At 29.1% G+C, this 20737-nt stretch overlaps 4 protein-coding genes across 5 annotated transcripts; 3 read left to right on the top strand and 1 right to left on the bottom strand.

Annotated features, from left to right (window-relative positions):
* Window positions 1-7025: 7025 nt before the first annotated feature.
* On the top strand, window positions 7026-9013 carry LOC137933827 (lipid transferase CIDEA-like). 2 transcript variants are annotated; one of them, XM_068777891.1, is made up of 2 exons: window positions 7026-7673; window positions 8022-8109. In XM_068777891.1, the coding sequence occupies exon 1, from the start codon at window positions 7185-7187 to the stop codon at window positions 7665-7667; it is 483 nt and encodes a 160-aa protein (XP_068633992.1). In that variant the 5' UTR covers window positions 7026-7184; the 3' UTR covers window positions 7668-7673; window positions 8022-8109. The 2 variants fall into 2 exon arrangements, with proteins under 2 accessions (XP_068633992.1, XP_068633991.1); XM_068777890.1 differs by having other exon boundaries at window positions 7027-7663; window positions 8022-9013.
* Window positions 9014-11419: 2406 nt separating this feature from the next.
* On the bottom strand, window positions 11420-12165 carry Ggamma1 (guanine nucleotide-binding protein subunit gamma-1). The gene is made up of 2 exons (XM_068777734.1): window positions 12082-12165; window positions 11420-11976 (listed from the first exon to the last, which is right to left on the bottom strand). Exon 2 carries the CDS (start codon window positions 11886-11888, stop codon window positions 11676-11678), a length of 213 nt encoding a protein of 70 aa, XP_068633835.1. The 5' UTR covers window positions 11889-11976; window positions 12082-12165; the 3' UTR covers window positions 11420-11675.
* Window positions 12166-13030: 865 nt separating this feature from the next.
* mgr (merry-go-round) lies at window positions 13031-15341 on the top strand. The gene is made up of 4 exons (XM_068777931.1): window positions 13031-13245; window positions 13554-13796; window positions 14265-14419; window positions 15079-15341. Exons 1-4 carry the CDS (start codon window positions 13183-13185, stop codon window positions 15164-15166), a joined length of 549 nt encoding a protein of 182 aa, XP_068634032.1. The 5' UTR covers window positions 13031-13182; the 3' UTR covers window positions 15167-15341.
* Window positions 15342-15942: 601 nt separating this feature from the next.
* Window positions 15943-19637, top strand: Ufl1 (UFM1 specific ligase 1). Its single transcript, XM_068777763.1, has 7 exons — window positions 15943-16051; window positions 16182-16260; window positions 16338-17320; window positions 17624-18065; window positions 18169-18627; window positions 18839-19050; window positions 19470-19637. The coding sequence occupies exons 2-7, from the start codon at window positions 16184-16186 to the stop codon at window positions 19586-19588; spliced, it is 2292 nt and encodes a 763-aa protein (XP_068633864.1). The 5' UTR covers window positions 15943-16051; window positions 16182-16183; the 3' UTR covers window positions 19589-19637.
* Window positions 19638-20737: the final 1100 nt, after the last annotated feature.

Here is a 20737-nt window from a genome sequence, read left to right as displayed (position 1 = left end):
CACAATGTTGCTATTTAAATTTACTATACAATTATTTTATTGTGTATCTTATTTTGTTTTAATATTTTACGTTTCAGAAGTTATTTTGTTTATTTACTCTCTAGTGAAACTTTTCCCCTAAGGATTTGCCTTAATCATATGATATCCATTATATCTTAGACAATGTTTGTGTTCAAAGCAATGTTCTGAAAGTATAACATAAAGTCAAAGTTGTTTGACAGCGGAGAGTAATGGATATTAAAATCATTTACCACAATAAGAAAAATGCTGGATGGAGCAGGACCTTGGTTTTAAAATGTGAATGTGATCACTTAACAAGATTTTTGCCCGCTTAACAAAGCAATTTTGTTGCCCGTTGCTTAAGAAAACAAAATAAAAAAATGAGTATCATCATTTTAAATGTAAAGGTTACACTTTTTTTAATCTCAATGATAAAAATTGAAAGAAATAAATCAAAATATTTTGTATCATCATGAAGAATATTGATTACGATTACATCAAAAATATATTAACCTTTCCGTCTCTCAGTAATTTGACACTTATTTTAAATACAAATATTTTAGTTACAGTACTTTTAAAATAATGCTAATATAAATTAACCGTGAGGCTTACTATGTAGTAGCTAATTTCAGCGCACAATAACGTTGCGGTGGCGGTTATGTTGCGGTTCCAGCTAGAACTCACGTAGAACTCAACTGTTCTATACAAAACCAATTTAGTACAAACACGATATGTAACATTTTCGCTAGCATTATATATTTTTTACTTTATTCTTGATGACAGATTTATATAACGTAAAGGTAACCTTTATACATTAAAAATATATATTTAATTTTTAATATGTATAAAATATTCGGTTAACTGAGACTGATAAATGTCTTGTACGACACGAGGCAATAATATTTTTTTACAAAAATATATAGTAATGACAGTATTTTGATATATTGTGATAGTTAAAAATTTTCAGACTACTTCACTTAATGTCTGTAGTGTATTATATCCGGACCCTGATAAACACATTCTGAACGTCCGCTTGCTGTGATTACACTGTTCACAGCTAACCAGAAAAACTTGACAGCGAAATTGTAGTAGCATAGTCGAAGGTATACAATATGTTGCAAAATACTAAACCAGATTGACCATGTCATGACCAGGTCTCACAATAATGACTGCGTTGAGAAAATCTGAAGAGCTGACGCCAACAGAAAATGTCTAGAAAGAACATTTACAATGGAATTTTACTACAGCCAGAACGCTTCTTTGATACCTAGCGCAGCGACGGAGAGTAACCGTCTACTACCGACTATTCGCTAATAACTTGTTATGGAGGAGCGTAAGTAGAATACATTATAAAGTCAATCCATTTTATAATGTATTTACGTGATTGTAATTAACGAATACATCAGTTGTCTAACATATAGAATAAAACTCTCTCACGGTTCAGTTTAGTAAATAAAACACCAAGACGACTATGTAAAAGATGCGTGTTTATTGTGATAACGGTTTTACAGCAGCCGAACTAGACTGGGATATATAGAAGTTGAAATTAGGCAACGTTCGCAGTACGTGGGCCGGATTGGATTGGCAGTCGAGTGCAGCGAAGTACGAGAAAGTCTGGCATCCTTCCTACGAAACTAATTTTCAATGGATTATATCGCAGTTTACTTAATTTCTATTTTCCCGATGTTTCAAAGCTCAGCAGCACTCGTGATCACGTGTGGGAAAGTTGTTGAATGTCCGTGTCGTTTTGGTTCAGTGTCAAAGCTGTTACAGCAACCGAAAAAGCCATTTTATATTCATATACTTAAAATGTTAAATAAAGTTAAAATGTATACGAAACTTAAGATAAAATTTGAATTAAAAACATGCATATTATAATAGGGTCCTAATTATTTAAGAATTTACTTTTTTCACTTAGTGCAATGACAAACCTAATGTCTTATATTTGGTATTCTCTACCAATCATCGATTTCCAAATATTATAGTTTATATAAATTACTCTGTAGTGTAATAGTTTACAGCTATAATCAAAATGCAGATGAAATAGATTCACGCATAACAGAAATATTTCACGTTATAATTGTGAAATTGCAAACACACCATTAGATCAATAAACTGAATGGAAATCATTGTGGAATATGAAATTGTTGCAATAATTTATTGGTGCATATACTAAATAGGATACCAGGAATTATTGATCTATTTTGTTTAGACGACTACAATAAAAATTAGTATGATCACATAAAAATTGATTTTTCATTTGAGTGAGTGTGATCCATTTTACTTGTGACCATTTCAGCAGCAGGACATTCACTGCTTAACCTAGGCCTCCCCCATAGATTTCTAGTAGGACTGGTTGGAAGCGGCCTAGTTCACTTTGTGGGTGAACACACTTATCTGAATAAAAAATTTAAATAACTTACATCAAAACATATGTTTTATCTACCCTATATCTATTAAGTAAAAATAATAGTCTCTTTATCTACTTACTGTATGCAACGTCGCACTATAACAACAATGCACTTCACGTATAACAGAATAAATTGGATCCATCGGACCTAAGTAACGTTCCAGCTATTGGATTTAATAAAACAATCACAAATAATAATCGACATATTAAGTTCTATATTTATTAATGAAAATAAAAAAGATCTGCGTTATATTATTTTTTTAACACCAATCACGATAAAAGGCATAATATTTTTAGGACTTTTAAATTAAACTCAATTATATTTATTAGGAAAAAATGATTACACATTAAAGTAACTTTTCGTATGCAAAAAGATCGCTTTTAACCTATTTTGGATGAAATAATATTTGAAAGTACAACTTTTTTTTAATATTAATGACTATTTAAATTTTCTTGACATTATTATCATCATTTCAATCACCGCTGAACACAGGCCTCTCATAACGTCGAAATGAATTATTTAATTAAATGCAAAGTTTATTTAATACTCCGTAGTGATAATCTAGTATAAAATAGAATCATACTATAACAGAATTGTTTGATGACATGTCTGTATGTACAGACTTAGCTTAATATTACTGCATCGATTTTAATGTATCACATTATATCTTTTATATTTGTATTTAAAGCCTAGATCGATTTGAATTCCCAAAGCAATTCGACCTTTCGTGAATATTTTATCTGTAATATAACACGTTAAGAGGTATATGCCACTCTTGATCTAAATCACGTGCTTATATTGCTATGAAATAAATACCTATTTTGGGATTTAAGGGAAAATCTTCTACACTACACTAGTTACTATACCCTTCGATGTGAAGAAAAAATGTGTCCGTCATGGGTTTCCACTCCTTTATATTTCCCGACCATAAACAGGGTAATGAAATTTATTGACAGTTCATGCAAGCTGTAAGATTTATTAAGATTACTTCTAAAGCCTGATTACTATGGATTTCTGCAACTCGATTTGTTATAAAAGTAAAAGGGCTGTTTGAAAACTCCGTAGCTTTTTGAATTTTATTTCGCATTAACCTTGAATGACAGTCACATTGCTACCGTCAACCGCCACCTAATAAAGGCTAGTGTCAAATATTTAATAAGCTTTATCATTTAGTTTGTGTTTGATAGCGATTAAAAGCAGTTATCTTCGTGAATCTTAACGTAAATAGAAAAAAGTGAATTTCTAAGGAAAGAATCGGTAAATGCTATGGGAACTACGCCATCAATATGAATGGGTGAAAAGTTGTTTTTGAATTGCGTTGTGGTCGCACCAGCAAATGCGACGCCGTACTTTCAGGTCACCAAATCGAAATCGTCACGCCTGAAATCGTCGATAAAATTCGAATTATATTTGTTGACCAAAAAATGTAATCACTAGAAATGACTAAGGCTGTAGACATAACAACTAAACGTGTCGATCACATTTTACTTCGTGTAAATTTGTGCATGTAAAAGATATCTGCGAGATTCGGGCTACGATTGCTCACACATGAGCACTTTAATTTCAATTCTCGATGATCAACCGCATTCAGAAGGTTCTACGGCGCCATATAACCTTAGACGGCACATGGATCCATATATACGCAATAACCCAGAAACCAAAGAACAATAATAACAGTAGAATTATTCAGGTGCACCAAAGAAAGGCATTTCAGCCAACAAGACTCGTGAAACTATGATATTTTTTTGGGATACAAAAGGTGTTATTCACACTTATTATCAAGAGAAGGGTAGAACGATCACCGGCTAATATTTAAAGCAAAAACGTCCACATTTGGCCAAAAGATGCTGTTGCATCAAGGTAATTCATCAGCGCACACTTGTGTAGTCACAATGGTAAAAATCCATAAGTTCGGCTATGCAGTTCATACCCCATCCAGCAAATTCTTCAGATTCAAAGTATTCCCCTGCAACAATCACTTTTTCTAAACCTGAAAAATTGGGCAGTAAGAGATTTGGGTCGAATAAAGAGGTCATAACTGAATCACAGCTTGGAAGAACCAAAGAAATCTGAAAAACTGGGCTAAATGATTAAAGTTGGAGATTGAGTTTAAAAATAAAACTTTTGTAATTTTAATGATATTATATAAATAATTATTTTACTTAAATAGTCAAGCAATTATTCGACAGCCCCTGTACTGTACTGTGGAGAAATAATTTTAACTGTTATTTTAAAAAGTTTGATGTCCGCAAATACAATATTTCGGTGATTATAACACATTTCCAGGTAGTTTCGGAGAATCATGTTTTGTATGATTAACAGCGGCTTCAGAGACGAATGAAACCAACTCTTCTCTTGTGTCTTCGGTGCATTGTTATTTACCAATAACCAACTTATATTCTTTCACTTTCAATTATACTATTTAATAATTAGGTATTTACAAATTATGTGTCTATCTACAATAAAAAATTTCAAAATTTACGCGATTTTCCAAGGTGATCACGCCGACAAATATATTAGTTTTACTAGTTCAAAAACGCCAAAACACGACGGAAATCAAAATAATTTGCAAATGTACAAAAAATTGTCTTGATTAAGTACGCCATATTCAAATTAATATTTTTTTATAAATAAACGGTGGCTTAAGAAAATTATTATTTTGCGTTTTAAAATTTCTTATTTCAAGATAGTTGAAGAGGGGTCAATCATGGGGCTCTATCCTTTAAACTACCCTCTACGAAAGGAAAAAAATTGCCAAATTTTACAAAATATTAAATTATACAAATTGAAATATCTGACTATTACCTATTAATAACCACATAACAAGAATAAACTCTCTCTCCCTCTTTCTCTCTCCATCTTTCTCTCTCCCTCTCCGTCTCTCTCTCTCTCTCTCATATAAATGCTTATACAATTTTTCAAGCTTTATTGTCTAATTAAACACTACTCACATACACTATAAACTTATAATTAAAATTAAGTTTCTTATATGTATGAACTGTTTATTTTTTTACTGGGTCTACAGAATTAATTAAAATAGTAGACCTTAGAAACTTAATAATAATGATTAATTTGAAACCAAAATTATAATAACACACCGTTAAGCTAAACCCACACCAGCGGAAACATATTAACTGTCAGAATAATTCAGGTATATAAATGGAATAAGTTAGGCGTAACTAGCAAAATGCGAAATGCATGCAATAGCGGCGAAAGGAGATGGGGAGACTGGGCTTCTTATTGATCCTCCTCCGTCGCGCCACGCTCTGACCGAACATGACCTCCTCTAGTACCCTTGTACGCCACCTGCCCTCTGACGATTCACGATTATTCTTTTTCTCTATAAAATCATAGAAAAAATTACAGAAATATTTTACAATTATTTACTAGATACTAACTCTAAAATCTTTATCTTTAAAAATTAAATAAATTAATTCCAAAAATAAAATATTCTTATGATTAAGCTTTCGTTTAATAAAATGAATTTGGTCAGAATGAAGTTAATCAAAGAATTAAAAAATGCACATGGTTGAAAACTAGGACTAAGAAACCTTGTACTAATTTTTGTTTAAGAAGTAAGCGTGGGCACTGTATTTTCATTCATCGTCGTTCATCTTAGGCACGCTCATAAAAAGGAGTCGGGCATTCCACAGAGATAAGTGGTAATTGTAACCTTTTCTATTACGTTAAATGTTTCTTCGAATATCGCTAGTAAAAACTTTGTAAAACTACACAAAACTGATTTAATTTCTAATGAACAATTAAGTATATATATATGAAAAACATGATAATAGTACATCGAGCCACTATTAATTTAATTAAATATATTATTATAAACCAACATTAAGAATTATTGGAAACCTACATTAAGAAAATTAAAGGTCAAACCAAAACATAAACTCTCCTTATTTTTATTAACAACTTAATGATAAATTGTATTGAAAGATAGATTAAAATTTGATATATAACATCAAATAATTAAAAAAAACAACAACCCTTAAATTGTCAAAACCACAATTTTTCAAATTCAAACGTCTAAGTCTAGGCCAGTCATACGTTATAATTACAAATGTCTATTGGTCGCCGGAGATTAGGAGCGCATATCTTTTTGTTTTTAATTACAATTCTAATCTATTTAATTAATAAAGCACTACAACAATTATTACTTATTACATATACTTTTTTGGGCAAAACACATTTAATAAAAAAGTAATATTTCAAATATTTTTCTGTTATTTAATTAAACTTAAAAATATTTTAATAATATTACGGAAAATTGTATTTATTTTACATCTAATCGACTTGCATACATTGCACGAACTTGCCTTTATTCGAGAATAAGTACTACGGCAATGGTGAGCACTGAACTGAGCATCATTTTCAATAGTTCTCTCCCCGAAGACGGTCGCTTCGTAAATATTAGGCTACTTCAATTAAAATTGAACGACAGTGTTTCGTATTCAGTTTCTTTTTAAAACAGTTTTTGGATATTATTTCAAAACTATTAATATCATCTTCAATTATTATTATTTTACGTGGAATAAATTAATTTACGTTCTAAGGCATAAGTTATAATTTATTTATTTTCTTCGGTGGCAATATATCTTTATCAATGTCAAAGTTTTAATTTATCTATTGTCTACATACATCTTTTCAGACCTGAACAATTGCAGGTACAGAAATAATATGATAATTGATTTTTAATTCTTTAGTGTAGACTCAAAATAAAATATCATATTGGTTTATTTATAAGCCCAGACTAAAAATTATATAATGGAGAACGACATTAACAAGCCTTATAAAATCTGTGATGTAAATCGGGACAAAAAGAAAGGTATAGTAGCATCATCTTTAGAGGATTTACTTGCCAAAGTACCAGAAAAATTAGGCTTGCCAAGTGAAAATTTAACGGTGGTTCTGGAATGTGATGGTACAGAGGTGGACGACGAAGAATACTTCTCAACTTTAGATCCTGACACAGCTCTAATGATTTTACATGGTAACGAAAAATGGGCACCTAATATGCCTAAATGTCAAGTTTCGTTGGATCAAACGGATGATATAGCTCTTGGTGACAAGGGTCAGGTGGCAAGTCTTGTAGGAAGATTGCAGCACAACCTTTGCCATATCTCATTACTCGGAGGACAAGACCTGGAACTACTCTCAGATATGGATCCAGATAGCCTTGCTGATATTGTAACAGATCGTGATAACCGTATTATCTTAGAACACATTAAGGAAGCTTCTGGAAGGTAAGAAAATGTTAGTACTTTTATTTATTTCTCAATAATTCTCATTTAAAACTGACATAACCAATATAAACCCTTAGATTCATTACAACTAGTAGTATCTCCATTGTGTAGAGCTACTTTTACAATTTTACAAGTCATTAGACTTAAAATCATATTATACCATAACACAATAGATCAATTTTTATTGACTTTCACATCAAACAAGATATGACATGTTCTAACAATTCTTTTTTCCAAAAACTAAACAAGATCAAGTTCAAATATTAACAAACACCTAACACATATAATACTTTATGAGAATAAATAATTGTTTTGTAAATAACTAGTAAGTTTTAAAATAATTTCATTTTGTTTTTAGAATTTTATTGGAAAAGCGTCAAGCACAAGATGCTATGGAGCTGCTTAAATTATACCATCAAAGTGTAGCGAATGGAAATGAAGATGTATCACCACCAAGCCAGGAGCGGATTTAATGAGGTCTTTGCACTTTAAAATTCAATTGTGTCCTGTAAATCTGACCCTCAGTATTTATTTTTAAGGGATAGTAGATCTCAAAAGTTTACAAAGAAGTTTTTATATTTTAAGATCACCATGCTTGCAAATACTTTTATATAAACAAATATGTAATAGGATATGGTACTCATTGCAAAATTCAATGATTAACGGAATAAACTGTCTTAAATTTATATAACAGAATTGAGCTATTGTTTTACACAGAAATACATGAAGCTTTTTTTATAAATATTAAGAATAGCATTATAGCCATTTTGAAAAATTGCAACATTTTTGTTTATGAATATTATACACATTGAATTGTATGCATAAACATTAGATGGTAATATGAAGCTAATCTTATGAAAATGAGCTAATATTAAAGGATAGTTAATCAGCATTCTAAATATTACACAAACTATGTTAAGGTAGTCATCAAAACTGAAAACTCATTTAGTATATCATACAACAAATATTTTTTTCATTATGTGTAATTCATAAAAGTTCCACTTTAAGTAATACATAGTGATGGATAATGAATTGATTGATAGTTGTGCATAGGTTACTGGGTATGTAATTAATGTTGGAGTCAAACAAGCATGTAATAAAGCTTCCTATTTAGAAACCATACTTATAAAATTCATTGTGTATTGATAGTTTGTTCATAGTTTTAAATTCTGGTAATAGCATATCATTGTGATGCTAAATATTAGGTCCCATAAGTTGATTGAAAATACTAACAGGTTTCTTTGAAAACATGATTTGATAATTGAAGATACCAATTTTTACATACATACTATTCTATTTAAACGCCTAATATTCTTAACAGTGGTAATATTAGCTAACAGTAAACTAGTAAACCCCATAATAAGATTAATATTTGATATAAATTTTCCTTAATGTATGTAATTTTGTAATTCTTTATTAAATGCGTTATTAAAAAGAAGTTAAGTAAGTTTGTACTAAATTTATAATTATTGATAAAAATTGCTAAGTTAAATAACTTGAAAATGTATTGAACATTTGTTTATTCAATTGCCATTTTTTAAATTACTTGTCATTAACATGAACAAAAATTTTGTCTTACATGTTTATACTATGTGATACAGATTATCTATTCTTGATTTGTGTTTCTAGTATTTAATTGTTTCACAGTCATTCCGTAAATAGCTCAAATTATAACTAAAATAATATTGCTGTAAATAGATAATGTAAAATAATGTATTATTACCGAAGTTAAGATACTTGGATGCATATTTACCTTAAGTATTTTTTGTCTATAAAATTTTAGAGGAAGCTTCAATGGATACTCATCAAATCAGCTGATAGACATCTTGTAAGACATATATGACAATGTTGTCAGCATTTAGCAACCTCCCATATTTCTTAAATATGTCATGTCCACTTATTGAAGGGCCTATTCATGCCACATTCACCAGTCGTGATGGCTTCCCGACAATAGCCATCAGTTGTACAAGCTATGTAGCCCACCCACTTCTACTTCAGACAAGCAATTCTTCGAGCTACCTCAGAGTAGTTATCTTGGTGCTTTTGCTAATCTCATTTTTGATTTCATCTCATAACAAAACTCTGAGCATTGCTTTTTCCATTGCTCTCTGGATACTAATAATATATAAACTAACAATAAGAATTATTTACACATGGAGGTATTTGGTCATGTCTCATCCCCTCTATGCTTTCCAAGTTGATTTAATACAAAAGTGTTTTCCATCATAAGCCTACATTAAAATTCAAGTAGATATGCTTCCAAATATGAGATTTCTGATGATTACTTAGTACATTCTTATGATAAACAATCTGACAATAGATATGCTAGTACATAAGCATGTTGTACCTTTCCTGTGGTATTACTTTAGAATTTAGTTTATTATTTTTGTAAACTTTTGAGAGAAAAATTGCTACAAGGTTGATAATCAACATCAATTTAAAAGACTGATAGTTGGTAAATTTAATTTTTTTATATAGTTTTACCCCTAGATTAAGATAATTCATTTAAATCCAAATTTGCTCAAACAATTTACAAATATTAAATAAGTTTTACTTCTGTTCCGCTCCACTGCCACAATCATAACAGACCTAAATTGATAATATCATTGAATAAAAGAAATATAGGAATTGCTTAAATGAAATTTACAATGAAAATGACATTTACTGATATAACATAGAACACCATTAGTAATAATTATCAAATTAATTTGTGATATTAAATAAATTCAATGAGTTGATGCATTGCACAAACCAATAATTATTACTAACATACAATATTTAATTGTAACTTTATTTCAAATATTATGCTTTTTTAAATAATAGCACTGACATGTTAAAAATATGGCACATTGTAGTTTTCAAAAAAAACTTAAATTTGAACAATGTGTTATGAAAATGTTATTTGGATTAAATAATTATTTAATAATATATAACACAGTCAATATATATTATATGAAAATGTAATTTTTGTCAAATGCACTTTCCATAAAATTAATTTCATAATCACATACAGTAGAGTAATTAAGATTAGTAATATTTATGAATAGTTTATTGATCTCATAGGTATTCCCTACTAATGATAATGCAAGGACATAAATTATAATTTAATTATAAACAGAGATTGGGTATTTGGATTCAAATTTGTCTAGATATTAGAAATCATGAAGGCAGTATCAAATAGTTTTCAAAGCCTCTTCCTGTACAGGGGGATAATATCTTTATTGTCTTACATGCATTACCAGGTTTAGTTTAATGCTTTTTAAAGATGCTTTTAAAAATAAGTCAATTCTAAAATACATAAATGTACATCCAAATATCTAATATCTGGTTATAATTGTTTGAATATCATACTGCAAAATTATTTCTCTTGCAATCATTAATAAATGTAGAATGTGCTTTACATTTAAACAGAACTTAAACATAGAAGGAAAAGAAGCTTTTGTTAATTTAATAAAAAGAAAAATTAAAAAGCTTCATAATATCAAAAATTTACTTCAGTATGAGTATTCATCTAATATTTTAAGATAAATTATTTTTTAAGTAAATCTCTCACTCTGTTATACACTTATAAATCAAAAAGTATAGGCATTGGTTTTGATCTTAGAGAATTAGTTTTATTAAAATTTAATTTACATTAACTTATATCGTGGAATTGATAGTTTTTTTCTGAGCACTAATAAACATCAAGATACAAACAAATGTGTTTTATTGTAATTGCATTTAAAGTAACAATAAATGAAACAAATTATGAATACTGTATGTTTATTCAAGCATTACAGAAAACTAACATATACCAAGCATGTTAATTCATTACAAATATCAAGTTTAGTGTGTAATAAATAAAAAATAGTTTTATTTCAATCTATACACATCAAAACCTGGTACATAAAGATATATCAGATAATTAAATAAACACATTATATATACTACTAAATATTTAAATATAGGTGAATATGTAATAATTAAGTCGGAGTTAAATCACAACATATATCTGATAAATAAGCATTTTAGCTTAAAGTACAGTACAAGAACTTTTTTCGCGGAAAGGATTGACTTTTTGGCTGGAAAATCCAACGAGTAAACAATCTTCCTGTTCGTGATCATTTATATATCTGATAATATCTGCCACAGCCACGGAAACAGGGGTACGTTTAATAGCAGCTTCCCGTCGCAGCTGCTCCGTAACAGCTCGCTGCTGCTGCAAAGTTGATACCATCATATCCATAACGGCAGTATCTGATAGGCCTATGTTGAAAGCGAAAATATACACCCAAGGTAGTACGAGTTAGGGCGTAGCCTCCAACTACTAATATCTGAAATATTATAAACAAAACATTGATACAACAAACTATTCGCAAAATATAAATGATAGTTACTTAAATTGTCAGAAATGTTGAAGGGTCACAGTTTAAACCTACCTTGAATATTTTAGGATATTAGAAGCTGGATTCTTATTTCCTAAAATTTGACACCGCTGAACTACCAGTGTTGCTATATTTATATGTTTTTAACAAAATTCTGATAACAAAAAATGGGGATATATATTACATCAAAAAAGCTTAAATGTTGGATTAGTAATATAAGAACATAAATAATACAACAATAGAGAAATGTCGCAAACATTACAATTTACAAACTAAAAAAAAAAACAAAGTATTTAGAGGTCAGAATGAATTAAATTTAAATAGCAAATCGCGTAGCCAGAAATTGGTACCTACAATTCAATTGTATGATTATTAAAGTAATGGATATAAAATTATAAGCTGTCAAAGCTAACCACATATAGAAAAATGGTCTAGAGAATTAGCACCTCTGGATCCTGGTCATCTATATTGAAGCAAAGAGAAACGTCCGTTATCTACCCGAAACATTATACAGTACAAGACGGATGCTACGTATAGGGGATACTCCCTTTTCGGGTGTAAGCAGCTAAACGCGCCTTAACTTCTACAGCAAATGTAAACATTACATCGATGGCTAAACTTAAGGTGCATTACACATTTAGGTGAAGCTTTCCTATCAAGTCAAGGAGGTAATTTATCTCTTCTTAAAAGTCAATTATTAATGACTATACATAACATTACATCTTCGAGTTTTTTCATAACTTTACCAAAAAGATATATATTTTGCGAAAAATGTTCTTTTGTTTTCACCAATTAAATTAACTCAAGTTTACAGTGTTTATTCCTTTTCATTAAAAAAATATACCATTTAGTTTTATAACCGCACAAATATGGTAATTATAACTATCCCTGTATTATATTATCCTATTTTTTTAATGTATATTTTTATTTCACTATGGATACATAAATAATAATGACAGCAGTGCGTACGCACTGGCAACCATAGCTAATGAAATAAAATAATTTTAAAGTATTAAGTGGGATTAAGGTTCATTTAAGGTTTCTATTTTATTGTTACGTACATTACTACATTTTCTAAAATTTATTAATTTCTTCTGAAAGTTACTCTTTTGCAAATTACTCGTTAATTAAGTTAAAAATAAAAAATCTTTAACAATGGAAGGCGATGGTCCCGAAGCTGCTAAAACCTTTTCTGGAATTCCCGAAGCTATTTTTGTAGTAAGTAATATAATATGTTAAATTTTATACACACATGTTTACAAAAAATCTACCAATCTATTAGCTCTTAATTTTTAAGATTGAGAGGTTAACTGAATACACCTGTTTTTTTTAAATATTATTTTTAGTGTTTTTAATTGAATGAAAGCGACGATATTGTGTTTTTTTTAATGATTTCTTTGGTTATTTCAACTTATTCAATCCAACTTAACTTTTAAAAGAAGATAAACTTTTACAAAAAAAAAATTATGAACACCCATTACAGATATTGTAATATGTAGTTATAAAATATTATTATATTTACACAGGATAATGTTGATGAATTTATGAATTTACCTGATAATTCCGGTGGGGTGGATAAGGTCTTAAGAAGACTTGATGAACAACATGCAAAATATAAATTTATGGAATATACCTTGGCTTCAAAAAGACGGCGTCTTCGTCAACAAATACCAGATCTAGCAAGGTCTTTAGAAATGATAGAAAAGTTGAAAACTCAAAAAGAAGACATGGAAACACAGTTTCTTCTAAGCGATCAAGTTTTTGTCAAGGTAATTTTGATTTAAATTTTCCCTTTGCCTAGTATTAAATGTCTATATTTAATGTAACTCCTGCTTGTTGTCATGTTGTTATGAATAATTATGATGATAAAGTCTTAGAAACTATTTGTACATATACATAACACATACATTGTGAAGAAAACGTAATATGAGACTCCTATGAACTAAATGTAGTAAGACATACATCAAATATTTGTCCACTGAGACTTAATTGAAGGTTACTTTCCCATGAAAAAAAAAACAGGAATTCCCTATAGCATGTTCTCAGTAGTACACTTAACTATGCCATAGAAATAATATCTTTAATACTAATATTGTTCTTGACTTGTTTTTTAAGGCATTGTAATATATATACATATATATATGTTACGCACAGGATCATTTATTATCATAATAATTCCTATTATATTTAGTTAAGATTTGAATGACTATGGTAAAATTAAATTTTGTTTCATACAGGCTAATATTAATCCAACAAAAAATGTTTACTTGTGGCTCGGAGCAAATGTAATGTTAGAATACTCTTTAGAAGATGCAGAACAATTGCTCACTACAAACATGGCCACAGCCAAGAAAAACTTGTCACGCGTTGAACATGATTTGGATTTCTTGCGGTAAAATATCTTTTTGTAAACTAATGTTATATTTTTATAAATGTAATGTGTGTAAGCTTGCATAACATTGCCTTGACTTTTAACAATTATTTACTTATATTACAATATAAATATGAGATGAGGGAACTCTGGATTTTGTAAATACTATTCCTTATTAATCAGCTAAGACTGTTTTGATGATGAGTATCTGTAGTATAAATAGTATGAAACTAAGTTCAAGGTTATTGTAGAGTGAAGTAACCAGTTTATCTTCTGTAATATATTGACAATGAACTTACTGCCCCAATCAGCTACTTCTCAGTGTTTAGATACTGTTAAATCAGAATATTGAACAAATATTGAGTGACAGCTTAAGCACAAGTGTCTTTTCAAAGGCCATTTAGCCTATTCAAAGCATTTTGATTTGAATACCCTATGCTGAGGTTTATTCTCAATAAATTATAATAGGGCTATCAGCACCCTGATTCCTGCAATCCACGCAAATTAAATGTATTTATGAAAAAAACATTTACTTTCCAACGTGAAATTAAAAAAAAATATTATAACCTTTTCTTTATTCATATTGTTACCATATGTTTTAAATTTATACTGCTTATTTTATTTAAGCCTTTTCATCACAATTTTCTATTTAAATTAACTTTATACATTTTGAATTATAGTGATCAATGGACAACTACAGAAGTAAATATGGCTCGAGTATACAACTGGGATGTGAAGAGACGTCAAGCAGCGAAAGCTTCTAGCTAATAGGCACAAATTACACACAGCAAACCACAGAGAGACAACTGACAACCTCTTCATATGTTGAATACTAATTTTAGGCAAAATTATTTTGTAATCACTACTTGTCAAAGTAAAAGTAAATAATAACGATTTGAGTTTAAGTTTGTTTATAATAAGACATAACCTTAAAATATTTATTCAGCCCTATAATTTCTAATAATAAAATTCTTACTATCAAAATTGTTTTCTTTTATATAATGTTTATTATTATTGTTATTATTTTCCAATATTTCAGTGAGTATTATTACGCGATCTATATATTATATTATTATTTGCAACAATTTTTAATTTGAATGTAAATGGTTTTTCTTATCATTAAATTTACAGTTATTGCCTTAGTTATAGGACAATCTAGCTTAAATAAAATGCTTTTGTAAATAATTTTTCTATATTCACTACATTATTTCATACAAGAAATAAACTGGATAAAAAGTAAATAATCATTTGCTGTATATGTATAAACGTGATATTTTTGTACAAACTACAATCAAAATATGAGTTGCGGTAGTACATAACTTAATGACAATATAAACTAAACTAACCATAAGCAAAAAAAAGTTTTTGCACTGGTACCTATAACTCAACAGATCTTCAATGATAATTATTTATTAGAAATAACAAAGCACTGCTTCAAAGTTTTTACTACAATTAATTTTATAAAAATATTTACTATTTTTAATTAACTTGCAATAGACAATGCATACTTTATCTGTATTGTAGAATGACGAGAACGTGTCAACAGTGACAGACGTTTACCACGACTACATGTAAACCTCTACAAGGAATGTAATAATAGTAGACTTAAATTACAGAAATAAGTTTTATAAACAACGTTAAATTTAAATTTAAGTAAGTTCCAAATCTCATTTTATTCAAGGTTTTAAAGCTATTTTTAATATCGTTTACCATCTTTTCTAATAAAACATCAGCCTATTGGTAAAAATATGTTCTTGTATGTTATAAATTGTGAAATTTACAGCCATGACTCCTGACTGGGATGAGATAAAAAGGCTAGCTGCTGATTTTCAAAAGGCTCAACTAAGTTCTACCTCCCAAAGGTTATAAACATTTTTTATCAGTTTTTAATAAATTCTTCTTAGCACCATATGTAATTAATTTGCCTTTTTTAATGTAGATTATCAGAGCGAAATTGTGTTGAAATCGTCACAAAGTTAATAGAACTCAAACTAATTGACGTAATTTTCACAACGGATGGGAAGGAATATTTGACACCGCAACATCTTATAAAGGAAATTAAGGAAGAACTTTATGTCCATGGTGGACGAATTAACACTGTAGATTTAGCAAAAGAATTAAATGTGGATTTAAGTCAGATCAATGCTAACATTGGTGAAATTATAAAGAGTAAAGATGTTCAATTAGTATCAGGATATTTGATAGCACATTACTATCTAGAGAAAATTGCAAGGGAAATTAATGAAAAACTCCAAGTGCTGGGTCAAATATCTGTAGGGGAATTAACTTTACAATATGATCTTCCAGCTGAACTTTTGCAACATGTCTTGGAGCGATATTTGGGTAAAATAATTATTGGTAGACAGGACACATCGGAACCTAGAACTTTTTACACCGAAGAATACATTACGAGGATAAAAGCTAAAATCCATGGAGCCTTAATGGGATTACTAAAACCTACACCTGTTAATGTGATTTTAAGTTCTTGTAACTTACAAGAAAGGTTATTCATGTCATTGTTTGATCAAATAGTAGCACCAGGAGTATTAACAGGACGTCAATCAGGAGCTCTATATGTACCATCTTGTTATACAAAGTCACAAACAGAATGGGTTTTAAATTTTTACAAGCAAAACAATTATTTAGAATATGATGCTATGTCTCGTTTGGGAATTTCAGACCCAAAGAGTTATATTAAGAGGGTTCTGCCAAATGAAGATTTAACTTTTCTGGGCGGTTGTGCCATTGGTTTTCATATTAGACAGCAATTAGAAACAGCCTTGGAAGAATGTATAACTTCAAAAAGTTACCTAGATGTAGTTTCTCTATTACCCTCAGTTTTATCAGATAAGGACATTGAGAATGTTCTAGAGACATTGCTTAAAAGCTCTGGTAAATCAACCATCTTATTTGATAATACAGGTAAACAATTGTTACAGTAAGTTACTTCTTATATGCTTATGGAAATAAATTATTTATAGCTATAAGAAACCCTTCTAGCATTAAAATTGCATTACAATGCCTTATTTAATTAAGGAACATTGTGCTTATATTTCTGGGAACTATGTATAAACCATTGTAAAAATAAACAAATTTTGTTGTGACTATTTGTTAAGTTCAACAATAAAATAATGTATATTTTTGTAAACTCTTAAATAAATGTAACGTAGTTCATTATATTAAAATTTATGTATAAATAAATATTTATTAATTAGAATTTTATAGTTTTCAGCATCAATTTTATAGAAAACTTAAAGTCCTCTTGCATGTCCATGGTAACAAAAAAAGCTGAGGATATAGTAAAGTCTGGAAAATATCAACAGTTTTATCTGGAAAAACAATTGGCGAAAACAGCTGATTTAATACCTCAAACTCACATTGACTATAAAGCTGAAAGACGTGAAGAACGTAGGAGAAAAGCTGCATCTGGAAAAGGAGGTGGTGGAACCCAAGGGCGAGAAACAAAAACAAAAGCTGTGAAGAAACATCAAAGATCCAGACAAACAACACAAGACTCTGATTCTGATGAAAATTTAAATGTTAGCAAAAAAGCTCCTGCACATTTAGAAATAGTAGCAGTAGAAGATGTGGAAAATATTATTAGAGAAGCTTTGGAAAATGAGGGTCTAGATGATTTGTGCACTCAAATTGCAGAGTATCTACAAGGGTAATTAACAACAAACATTTTTTGTCTTTAGAAATGTTTACATTTATAAATAAGTGCTGATTTTGTTATGTTCATATAAACATTTTTGTTTCAACACTTGCAGATCACTTAATCAAGCTGGATTAGCTATAGCTAAAGAAAATGCTGATAAGTTACTCCAAGATGCTAATCAAAATAGAAAGCAAACACATTCATCAGCACAAGATAGAATAAATGTCCTAATCAATGACATAAAACTGTATGAAAAAGGTCTAAAACTTTTGCCAAGTGACCAACAGCCACAGTACATTAAATACTTGTTAAAAAGTTTTGGCGGAGACATTTTATCTGAATTTTGTAAATATGCAGCAAATCAATGCAATTTATCAGTTCAAGTTGACACTTTAACTGTGGAGCTAAGAAACAAAATTATAAATGATCTGTCTGATGAATATATGAAGCCCTTGAGGAATTTAAATGCATGCTTGTCTGAACAGAACATGGATCTTTTTTATCAAGCTATTGATGTCTGTTTATCAGAATGTGGCATGATTTTAAAGAAAGTTGATAAAAAGAAGGACAAGTAAGTCATTTTTTAATTATGAATCAAGTATTCTCCTTTCTTTTAAAGATTTTTAATGAACAATGTTGAAAAAATATAAACCTACTTTTTTTTAAACAACTTAATTTTTATGCTACATATCTTCATGTCATAACAATGTTTTAATCCTAACAATGGCCTTTTTTATTAATCATTTTCACAATTCTGTTTTTTTTTTTTACTTTTTTTATAGACTATTAGTGCAAAATCATAGAGAAAAACTAATTGCTGAACTTGAGATTTGTAATGACCCTGCATTAGTTTTACACCTTGGAGTACTGGCTATATTCACTATTGTGACTCAAAACATGCTTCACGCTTCTGGACGTTTAGTGCCATTAATAGTATTGTTTTTAAAAAGCCATCTTAAAGAAGATCATTATATGCAAATTCAACAGTTTCATGGTAAATATCTTAATCTTAATTTAAGTTTTCAATATTTAATTTTATATTTAAACATTTCTTATACAGTGTGTATGTATAATGGTGAATATAAGGCCAAAGGCATTTTCTACCAGTAAATATAATATGAGTAGTCCAGAGATAAACTAATAAAGGTAAGTGAAATAAGTAAAACTCATAAATGTAAAAAAATCAAAAAGCGGATGGAAAAATGAGTAAGATGAAAAGACACCTAAATGTACAAATGGTATATGAGAATAGATTTAACTTTATATAAAAGTGAAATTAATTAATAAGAAATGTATTGAAAATTATGTATTTATTACAATCTTCTAATAAATTTTGTCTTTTCGGATATCTATCAATAAATAAATATGAACCTGTATTTACTATTAATACCGTACTTAAATATTTTTTTTCAGAATCTGTTTCCAAATATTTGACAGCCAATGAAAGTGAAAAGTATGAAATTGAAGAAAAATTAAGGGAAGAAATGCCTGGTATAAAAGATCTAGTCAATGAAATAAAAAAAACTAAATAAAACATAGGTGAATGTGTATAGAGATAAATATAGCAGATAATTTTTTGGACAAGTGTTTATTTTAAAATATAAAAAAACTTGATTTTTAGTCTTGTTTTTTTTTTCATAATAGGAGATTTGTTTTTTCCTCTATTTTGTTTATCAACTTCTCTCAAAACTTAATAAATAAATTCAACTATATGTGCTATTACTTTACTATACATATAGATTGTTCAAATGAAAATTCATTCTTTTCCTATGCCAATAATAACCAATTCATTGACATGAGTTGTTTAGAGATCGGTAATGTGGCCACAGTGTGTAAGAACTCATCAGTAATAAGTCATTTGTAATGATGAAGATGATGAAAGACAACCTAAAATACTAGCAACAGGTTTATAAGCTTCATACCTTAAAAAATGTTTAATAACTGGGAATATAACTTACAGCCTATTACATTTTTGGAATATATGTTCCGAGAATATAATTTAAATTTTATCTGATTTTAAACGTATTTTTAACAAGGGCAATAACATTTTTATGATAAATATAAATTTAATTTTTCTGCACATTTCGTTTTACTAAAAAATTTCAACATTTGGTATTAGCTTGAGTAGTTTATTTGTATTTTAATGAACTGGCACAATATTTTTTTATGCTTTGTTAAAATATTATGAATTAAAATTCATGAGAAGAGTTAACGGATTACCGTGTAGCTAACGCTACATAATCAATTCAACTAAACATATACATTTAGATGTGTTTAATTTCGCTTCTCTCTGCAAATCGTTTAATAATTAATAAAAGTTGCAGTCTCTAACGATTGACTTTTAAAGCAATTATTATTTGAAGGAATGAAGTATATAATGTGATTGTATATGATGATACTCGCTAGGCGCTCGAAGGACGGCCCCTTCAGCGAGTATCATATAGCCAGGCCAGCCTGGCAGCTGAATGAAAGCGCAGAGGTAAGGTAATTCCCCGCCACGACACCGAACGAGTAACGTTATAAGTTCGTCGATCAAATTAATCACAAGATGATATTCTCGTTTAATACACAATAATAATTATGTTTTTGTTAGTATTTGCGCCCCTGGTTGTACTGAATTATTAGGTATATGTATTAGATACTTGAACTAATTACTTTGATTTTTAACTTAAATTTTGAAA

This window comes from Battus philenor, unplaced genomic scaffold (assembly GCF_028537555.1).
Source record: "Battus philenor isolate CCGP_79_NKW_IND1 unplaced genomic scaffold, ilBatPhil1.0.hap1 SCAF_14, whole genome shotgun sequence".
In the NCBI taxonomy this organism is placed as follows: domain Eukaryota; kingdom Metazoa; phylum Arthropoda; class Insecta; order Lepidoptera; family Papilionidae; genus Battus; species Battus philenor.
This window is presented reverse-complemented; position numbering and strand designations above follow the sequence as displayed.

Bases quoted from the DNA above. Each gene is read 5' to 3' on its own strand.
- LOC137933827 (XM_068777890.1), top strand. From the start codon at position 7,185: ATGGAGAACGACATTAACAAGCCTTATAAAATCTGTGATGTAAATCGG. The intron at 7,664-8,021 runs GTAAGAAAATGT...TTTTGTTTTTAG, and splicing joins ATTAAGGAAGCTTCTGGAAG to AATTTTATTGGAAAAGCGTC.
- Ggamma1 (XM_068777734.1), bottom strand. From the start codon at position 11,888: ATGGATATGATGGTATCAACTTTGCAGCAGCAGCGAGCTGTTACGGAG.
- mgr (XM_068777931.1), top strand. From the start codon at position 13,183: ATGGAAGGCGATGGTCCCGAAGCTGCTAAAACCTTTTCTGGAATTCCC. The intron at 13,246-13,553 runs GTAAGTAATATA...ATATTTACACAG, and splicing joins TTCCCGAAGCTATTTTTGTA to GATAATGTTGATGAATTTAT. The intron at 13,797-14,264 runs GTAATTTTGATT...TGTTTCATACAG, and splicing joins GCGATCAAGTTTTTGTCAAG to GCTAATATTAATCCAACAAA.
- Ufl1 (XM_068777763.1), top strand. From the start codon at position 16,184: ATGACTCCTGACTGGGATGAGATAAAAAGGCTAGCTGCTGATTTTCAA. The intron at 16,261-16,337 runs GTTATAAACATT...TTTTTAATGTAG, and splicing joins CTAAGTTCTACCTCCCAAAG to ATTATCAGAGCGAAATTGTG. The intron at 18,066-18,168 runs GTAATTAACAAC...CAACACTTGCAG, and splicing joins ATTGCAGAGTATCTACAAGG to ATCACTTAATCAAGCTGGAT.